Source organism: Cibotium barometz, chromosome 49, assembly GCF_041138505.1.
Source record: "Cibotium barometz isolate CiBa-2024 chromosome 49, ASM4113850v1, whole genome shotgun sequence".
In the NCBI taxonomy this organism is placed as follows: domain Eukaryota; kingdom Viridiplantae; phylum Streptophyta; class Polypodiopsida; order Cyatheales; family Cibotiaceae; genus Cibotium; species Cibotium barometz.
The window spans coordinates 45,453,404-45,462,678 of record NC_141094.1 but is presented as its reverse complement, the minus strand read 5'-3'; the positions used below and the strand labels follow the sequence as shown (position 1 = coordinate 45,462,678).

At 41.0% G+C, this 9,275-nt stretch overlaps 1 protein-coding gene across 2 annotated transcripts; it reads left to right on the top strand.

The window, feature by feature from the left end:
* Positions 1-2,997: 2,997 nt before the first annotated feature.
* On the top strand, positions 2,998-6,917 carry LOC147610637 (uncharacterized). Of its 2 annotated transcripts, XM_086786147.1 has the most exons (8): positions 2,998-3,716; positions 3,841-3,893; positions 4,040-4,319; positions 4,410-4,483; positions 4,576-5,568; positions 5,679-5,891; positions 6,163-6,372; positions 6,467-6,917. In XM_086786147.1, exons 1-8 carry the CDS (start codon positions 3,686-3,688, stop codon positions 6,521-6,523), a joined length of 1,911 nt encoding a protein of 636 aa, XP_086642273.1. In that variant the 5' UTR covers positions 2,998-3,685; the 3' UTR covers positions 6,524-6,917. The 2 variants fall into 2 exon arrangements, with proteins under 2 accessions (XP_086642273.1, XP_086642272.1); XM_086786146.1 differs by having other exon boundaries at positions 6,163-6,917.
* The last annotated feature ends 2,358 nt before the right edge of the window (positions 6,918-9,275 follow it).

Here is a 9,275-nt window from a genome sequence, read left to right as displayed (position 1 = left end):
TGAATTTCCAAGAGTTTAATACATTATAAGTATAGTCTCATATTTTATAATTTATGATAAAAAGTAACTATGAAGCATAATATGTAATAAAAATATGAATCCGATGTGTGGGTGTAAAAGTTCTCAAAAAATATATCTTCCCTCAATTAATAGACCTACTAAAGAAGAGATATATATATATATATATATATATACACATATATATATTATGTATGTATGTATATATACATACATAAATACATATATATATATATATATATGTATATACATACATACATATATATATATATATATATATATATATATATTATGTATATATGTAACATGTAACATATACACACATATATACATATATGTATGTATGTGTGTATATACACACACATACACATACATATGTATATACGTATATATATATATATGTGTGTGTGTGTGTGTGTGTGTGTGTGTATGTATATGTATATGTATTATGTATATGTATATGTATATATATTCATACAAACATACATACATACATAGAGAGAGAGAGAGAGAGAGAGAGAGAGAGAGAGAGAGCATTTTCTAAGAAAAGGTTAATTTTTAAACTAAAATACAAACAATTATACTTTTTAAAATATAACCTTTATATTAGAGGACATGACATCTAAGAAAAGCTTTATATGCGTCTGAGGTACTCTCAACATCCCAAGAAAAGTTCACTTCTTTCATGTACAAAATAATGGTCTTTTGAAGATTCTCTTGAATATGACTTTATAATGTTTCTTTTAACATTGAATCCATCCACTAATCAATAGTTTAGTAAATTTTTAATATTTTTGAAACAGTTCACTATTAAAAACTAAAACAATTGATCTAAAATCTTCTTTTGCAAATAAAGTCCATACACTATTTTGTAATCTTTTTCTCCAACAAATGAACAAGGCATGATGTTGTGTGGCTTCTCTGCATTTTTTTTTCTATTGGATGTTGCGAGTGTAGCTTTATGATATCAAGATTGGGTAGGGATAGAGTGATGAGGCATGCAATTAGGCAATAAAAGGAATATGCTCTTTATATGGAGAGAGATTGAAAGTGTGTTAAGGATTTAATTTAGAGGGTGGTGGGGATTGGTTAAAGTTATGGTAATGAACATGAAATAGGTGGTAGGTATCCTAAAAAGCCCCATGTAGAGTAGTACTACTTAAAATCAAGAAAGAAGTTATTCTTAAAATATAATAAAGACCAAAACATAAAAATATATTATAGTTTTTTTAGTATAAGCCAATTAACCTACATTAGATATGTGTGTGCGTGTGTGTGTATTTAAGGTTCTCAAATAAAAATATCTATATTAATACAATGATCAATTTGTATAGAGGTCATTTGGATTATAGTACTTATGTTTCTAAGTATGAAACATTGTGTTGGGTGCTGCATTGTCACCCCTAAGCGCGAACTTTTAATGTAGATTAATTTTGTGGCATCTACACATTTTTCATACTAGTTTACAATATACCATTATAGGCCTTAAAGCATAACACTTTCTTGTTCAATATTATTTACACATCAAATCCATATCTCTTGTTTTTCTCTTCCCCATTCACTTATGATGAGAGACAAAAGTAATGCTTTTATGGTCAAAAGCTTTTCTGAAAAAGTCTTGAAAAGAAATGCGAGTCTTGCACACTATTCTACAAAAGACTTCATACCTTCTTGTGATGATAACATCATGAGAACAAACAAGGGTGGTTGCCAAGTGTGAAATTTGTTTGACCTCAACCCTCACCCTCAATTCCAATCAATTGAACTCTTGTATAGGGGAGGACTTGCATGGTTACATGTAGTTGAATGGATGTTTGTCACACCCCATAGTCATCAGCCACACCACTATTCACTCATGGCACCTCACTTCACTTCTATTTGCCTCAAGGCTTGCCAACCTCTTGCATTAAGATCCTTTGCCCTACTCATACAAACATTTTCCAAAGGTGGTGATGAGTCTCTTGCATTTAGGAATGTGAATAGGGCTAAAGATAAAATACTTATTGTGAATAGGGCTAGGGATAAAATGCATAACCTTAAGTGCCTTGAAGAGTGCATATAATAGGATCACACATTTACAAATCGAAGATGAACTTCGATTATTGCTATAGAAAAATAAAATCCTTTACGTGATTGGCACGATTGGACATGTGCAACCATGGTGTGATGATTAAACAAACCCAAGAAGTGTTCTCACCCACTTAAAATGCTAGTAAAATAACCTAAGGGGAACTCACATTGAGGCAACTAGAGATGCAGCTCTTGGTGGACTCTTCACAAACACAACGCTGAAATGGCCATCTAGTGAATTGTTAGTGCTTGCGTGTCCATGCTTTAAAATAGCTACATTGTCATGTGAAGATAAGTTTCAAGCTAAGAGAAGTGTGCAAAGAGGACAATGTTGCACATAAAAAAATGGCCTCTCCCTCTCTCAAAATCAATCCTATTTAATGCTTCGTGAAAATATTTCATAGATTATACCTTTACCTTTGCCTTTCACAATCAATTAAGCAATTTGAACACGAGGCCGTTAAACATTACACATGTAAGGGGTTGTGCCCATGGGGTGCCCATTCTCTAGAAATGTCATGGTAAAGGTGCACTTTTTGCCTCCTACATGGCATTGCCACCTGAAAGTCTAAGGTGACAAGTTGGCTAGAAATGCTAGCAACTTATTGCACTCAAGTTGTCTAAGGAAAGGTGTCGAGATGAGTCATAGGTTAGCGAAGTCAAGAGACCAATATGATCGATTCGATGTGCATGGGACTTGTACGTGGGTCTCTCAAGATGTGTGAAACTGTCTCCCAAGGGGCCTATTCACACGCATTATATGGCAACCAATCAGTTGCCAATGGGGTAGCTTCCAGATCAGGGCAAGAGGATCTCCGGGTGGTTTTTCTTCTTTCAACTTGCGTGGCAACATGACATTTGTATCTGGTATGTTGGCCTTTTTGCATCAACTAAACCAGCTTTTGAGATCTCTTTTTTTTTTTCCACGAGTGAGCGAACTGCAAACACGAGCTCCCTTTGAGTTTCGAAACTAGAGGGAGCATGTGAACATTCTGTCTGGGGGTGGATAAACCATTCTGGGGCTAGGGTTAAGGCAAGGATGGGGTTAGGGTTAAGGCAAGCTAACCCATTCCAGGATCTAAGCAAGGGAGGCAAGCGAGTCTTTGAAGGAAGCATCAAGGAAGGCAACTATATCCCTCCTTTTTCAAAACTTCAATTCAAACTGGGCCCCTTTGGCAAACTCAAGTTGTTGCTGGCTTTTCTAGCAAGGCAAAACCCTGCCTGCCTTCTTGTGCTTTCCTGATGCCCCCCCCCCGCGCGTCCTGTCGGATTGCATTTTTACCCTAGTTTATAACTTTTCCTCTAGGTCGGTTATGTCGGCGTGCAAGCTCTCTGCTATATAATTCTGGCTTTCGAGCCTACGATCTTGCTTTGCTTTCGCTTCTGATTCCTGTCTTGTTAGGGTTTCCGGCTGAGATCTGCTCGCGCTTGTTCTTTCGGTTTTGAATCCGAGTCTCGTTCCGGCGTGCTTTTTAGGGTTTGCATCTGAGACCTGCGTTTTTTAGGGCTCCAAGATCTGCACAGTTTCTTTTTTGTTTTGTATCACTTAGCGCTCGACAAAAGGCGAAGGTTGCGGGTTCTCCAAGGCGACATCGAGATGGCCATCGCTCCGGCGCAACCTGTTGATCGTATCCTTTTTTCCCTTTGAGTGGTTGCTCACTGGCTAAGCCAAAGCTAGGTTTTTTCTCATAATCTTTGTCTTCTTTGGCAACCTGTCAATGAGGGTTTACCCTTAATCACCTCTTAACACAGAGATTAATCACATGCTAGAGGGTTTAACGATTGACGTTCACCCGAAACCAGAGGTAAGCCCTTGTTTTTGCTTTTGATTGAAATTTCGGAATCTGCTTTACACCCAGTTTTGTCTGGTGGATTTTGTCAGATTTTGGTAATGGGTTTTTGTAGAAGCTGCTGATGGAGGCACTCAGTTTTTGCTTGTTTGCTTTTGTAGATGCAAGGTGAACTGCATGACAGAAGTGCAAGTGTATCCTCCTCGGAGGTCACCAGTGTTCACCAGGATGACGGCCACGGGCATCCTGGCGACGCAGCCAGTTTAAGTGCGTACCCCTCTGAGGTCTCTACTGCGGGCCAGAGTGAGATGGCATCCCTTGATGTACACGGGCATCCCAGCAACGCCGCCAGTTTGAACTCCTCTAGGGAGGAGTATCCAGAATATGCATTTGTTGCAGCCCCCAATGCTTTCGTCCCTCTGCAGGGGCCTACCTATACAGGCAAGCTCTTTCCTATGCCTATAAAAGATTGCCTTTTTGCACGTTTTCTTTTTACTGTCTTTTGAAGCTTACTTTGAAAGATTTATCCAGGTTACCCTGCGCCGGTCATGGACTTTCATGGCTACATACCTCATGCCATGGAAGGTGTATATTATCACAATCCGGTTAGTTGAGCACTCCTACTAGTACAACTGTACTTCTTGCTGTGTTTTTTTGCCGTCTTGCATCAGAGGTCCTAATTTTAATAATTTTGCAGGTTTTGGAGTATAATGTTGTAAATAATCAGCCTCTCTATGGTTCTATACCTGTCGAGGTTGAATACAATGCCCAAGCCAACAATGAGTATGTGCCAGTATACCCAAACCCTTACTATCAACTGGCCCCTGTTGGGCACTATACTGTGGCAGGTCCTGGCCTCCCTGAAGTAGGCATGATGATGCCAGAATCACATCCCAGAATCATCACGTCGAATGGGTACACTACCATCAACCAGCAACTTGGGCAAGCCATGCCCATTACCATGGTTGCACCTTATGTATCATGTGACAGTGTAACTGTTCCTGTTGCCATTTCTTATTCACCCACTTATTCGCCTGGCATGCTAAGGGCCTCTGCCCCTGCTTGGACTCAACAGCCTGCTAAACCAAAGGGGTTAAAGAAAGGAGACAATGTTGTTGGATCCCAGCCAACTGATCAACCTAGTCTTTCGGCCAACTTTGTTCCCACTGGCAAATCCACTCTCTTGAAATCCAGCCCAGTGAGTGGGATCGTCCCCAAGAGCTCGTCTCAACCTTCAGTTGGAGTTGATGCCAAAACAAATGGATTTGTGGCTGATAATTGTGAACATGGTAGGAAGCAATGCTGCTCAGTAAACAGTCGGGTGGTGGTGTCAGATGCGCTGAGTAAAGGTGGTTGGCCTTCACGAGCAGGTGGTTGGCAGTATGTGGCTACTGCACAACCCTTGAAGGCTTCTTTTGGGAACCATCACAAAGGCATGGGCATGTGTCTTTCAAATGTTGAGCATCCTGCTGGACCAGAGTATAATTTAGCAGATTTTATGACTGAATACGATGATGCAAAGCACTTCATCATCAAATCATTCAGTGAAGAGAACGTCTACAGAAGCATACAACATGGTGTATGGGCAAGTACTCCCAATGGAAATAAAAAGCTGGATGCAGCCTTTCAAGATGCCCAACGTCGTGCTGCGGGGAAGGCTAATGGATGCCCGGTGTTCCTTTTCTTTTCTGTGAGTGTTTTTTTGTCTAATCACAGGGTTGCTGTTTTTTTTTTTCTGGGGGGGTTATCAGCTCCATTCTGCGGTTATCATTTCTGATGATTTTTTAATGGTTTGAATAGGTGAATGGAAGTGGCCGATTTTGTGGTGTGGCAGAGATGATGGGCTGTGTAGATCACAACAAAACAATGGATTTCTGGGAGCGTAACAAGTGGAGTGGCTCCTTTCGGGTAAAGTGGCACATCATCAAGGATGTACCGAATTGTCAGCTGAGGAGGATAATATTGCAAAACAATGAAAATAAACCAGTAACCAGTAGCCGTGACACTCAAGAGGTAAGGCAAATAGAATTCAGTGGAGGAATTTCATAATCTTGGTCTCTAAAATGATTGCATCTGTTCTCAAGGGAAACATATACCCTACTTACATACATTTATGCACGTATGCACACATACAAATACATGCATGCATAGATACACATACATGCATATTTAGTCTATTAAGAGGCAAGGGTTTACCTGTGAACCACCTGTGTGCACATGCTAAGGCCCAAGATTGCTGTAGTTCATTTGGTTCTCATTAGTTTTTGTGTTGTCTCATGTGCAGGTTAACCTTCAGCAGGGCCTTGAGATGCTGAACATTTTCAAAAACTACTCTACAAGGGCTTCGATTCTGGATTATTTCCCGAGGTTTCCTATGCCGCAGAAAGAGGTGCCGGATGTTGAGCAACAGCAGTCGTCTCTTCAGTGCAATGTTGAAATGGGTGGAGAGGTCGACAAAGGGCAAGCTCAAGAGTCTGGCTTGAAATCTGTGCAGGTAAGCTGTAATGCTTTAAGAGCATGCAATAGTGGAGATAAATGCAGAGATACGTACTCTCAGGGAAATCCTAACCTTGGGAAGGGTGAGACAGCAATGCAAGACCCAAATGGGGACAAAGGAGGGAGGAAGCCAGACAAGGAAAATATAATGATCACTGGTGTGGATGTAGTGGCAGCCACATGAATGCTGTCTCCGCATCATGCTGAAGAGACTTCTGTGTTGCTGTCCTTGCTGTTCTTGGTCCAATGGTATTCTCAACTGTACAGCTCTATTAGCACATATCATCAGGCCGTTCAGTGATGGCAGCAGTTGGAGTCGTTACTAGCTTGAATATTTTGGCGATAACTAGCTTTGAATGTTTTGGGGGGCTTTTAGGAAAGTGCAGTGATGCCAGCCAGTCAAGCAAGATGGAACAACATGTTTCAGGTTCCTAGGGAAAAGAGACCGAAGAAAAGCGTGTAGCTTTTACACAGCAGCTTATTTTGGGCTTCTGTATTGTATTTTAGCATTCATAATAAAGCTTGGCTTTAAAGCTCTTGCCACCTTGAAGCTCAGACTCGTGTTTGTGTATGTGTGTGTGTGTGCTTGGTGAGGGTCAAGTCCTCATCCTCTACGAGGTCAAAGGCCCAGAACCAAATGCATCCCTTACCAGGAGTACTTCAATCTCTCTCTCTCGCTTTCTCTCTCTCATATAGGGAATCTGGAGTCCTAAAGCCACTCTTGAAGGCCTATGAAGACAGTCTGGGCAGGAGTTAGTGGGATGAAATAGGGAACTTCAAAAAAGGTGGCATGCATCAATTAACTGCACTACTTTGACTTTACTCTCCCCTAGTCTACACCAACTATTACAAGTGACATTTGTGAAGTATAAGGCATTTCCTTGCATCTCGTAATACAAATTGAAAAAAATACCCAAGTAAAAACATTTTTGTGTAGAGCTTGAAATAGTGAAATAACTGTCTCCACCCCAAACCGTTGGGGCTTCATGCTATTCTTGTTAAACTTTTACTGCAAACATGCATCACCCAAGAAGATGAACCAAAAGTGTACAGAATAAAATAAATAAGCAGCTAAGATGATGTTTTTGATTAGTTGTGCTACCTTTAGTTTGAGGTGAGTTGCACCAAGAGCTAACCTTAGTTATATCTTTAATTTTTTAATTTCGAAGATAAAAATGGTAATTTAGCATCAAAACTTTCTAAAACTTTTCTAAATTTATCATATTTAGCATCTTTGACTTTTGAGTTTGCATGTACCATATGGATCTCTCTCTTCTCTCTCTCTCTCTCTCACACTCACTCATAGTGGCCATGTTTCATGAAATTTGTCTCGTGAACGGTTGGGCAGAATCTCTCTTTCTCATCGTAGAAGCTGGTTAGAGATGCTCTCTCTCTCTCTCTCTCTCTCTCTCTCTCTCACACACACACACACACACACACACACACACACACACACACACACCCCACGAGGATCTACACATACAGAACACTTTGCCCTCCCATTCTTGCAAGTCTTTTTAACAAAGCAACATTGTGTGAAGCTTCCCCCTCGTGCAAAACACTTTGCCCATGGGCACCACATATGGCTCCCATTCTCGCGATCTTTTTTACAGAGCAGCAACGTGTGAAGGCTTCCGCCCTTTTGGACCACCAACACCATCGTCCCCATCCACAAAGCAAGAGACCCAGTGGACCCACATGACTATTTTTTGATTGGCTACATAGCGGTCAAGATCTATGGAGCAGTACTAGAGGACATTATAGGACGCTTGCAAGAGCTCCAGTTCTCAAATGTTATGATATGGGATCTGATGGTATGATATGAGTACTAGAGGACATGATAGGACACGCTTGCAAGAGCTCCAATTCTCAAATGTTATGATATGGGGTGTAATGGTATGATATGGGGTGTGATGGCACTATATGAGGTAATACTTGGCCGAGTACTTGCACCCAGTGGTCTCTCGAGACATATGTAACATTGTTGGGGATAAGTAGGGCTGCCCACTCCCACCTACACTCTTCGGTCTATACATTGATGAGATTGCAATATTTGTAGAAAAATCTGGAGATAGAGGCTCACCATTGGGGCCGAGAGAGTAGTGCCCATATTGCTATGTGCGGATGGCATTATCAGATTTAGTCGAGGGTTTATAGAAACACTTGGATCAAAGCTTATGGTCTTCAACACATCTTATGTGGTCACCTCACTTTTATAGAGAGAGCCCCCAATGGAGATTATGCAAAATACGTATGCCTTGGAGATTGTGCATAAATACTTACACCTTGGAGTCACTTTTACAGGTCCCTAGTTTTACAATTGCCACTAATTGACTAGTAAGGGGGCATGCCTCTATAGCCCGTTTTGTTTCCACACACATTTCCGGGAGCCCCGTACTAAGTGTTGGCTCTTTGATACTTTAGTGCGACTAGTAGCTACGTATGGTGTAGCGCTAAAGTCCTCTATGCAATTATATAACGATAGGAAGAGGGTGAGATGGATTGGCCTCCTCCTCCACACAACCACAAACATTATCGATACATGCATGGTATTTAGAGGTAGTTGAGTGGTTTAATGCACATGGCATACAAATGGACCATCTCCCCCCACTTCAGTACAACCTAGATTTCCCGTCCTGGTCCTCTCACAACATGAGATCAACTAGATCATCCGATTAGATTTACTCAGACTACTCATACATTGGAAATGGGTGTTTCTGCTCGAGATTGGTAAGACGTGCAAGTTCTATAGAGAACTTCTCGAGACTCTCCCAAGATGCATACAAATGCATCTGTCACATGCTATGCATATCACAATTGGCTAGCTTAGGGTATCCTCCCACCGTGTCGTCTCAGAGTAGAGACTACCAGAGCCGAGAATATCCCATAGGAGGAGAGGAT

Excerpts from the sequence above, each read along its gene's own strand:
- LOC147610637 (XM_086786146.1), top strand. The coding sequence starts at position 3,686 with ATGGCCATCGCTCCGGCGCAACCTGTTGATC. Across the intron at positions 3,894-4,039 it reads ACGTTCACCCGAAACCAGAG|ATGCAAGGTGAACTGCATGA; the intron begins GTAAGCCCTTGT and ends TTGCTTTTGTAG. Across the intron at positions 4,320-4,409 it reads GCAGGGGCCTACCTATACAG|GTTACCCTGCGCCGGTCATG; the intron begins GCAAGCTCTTTC and ends AGATTTATCCAG.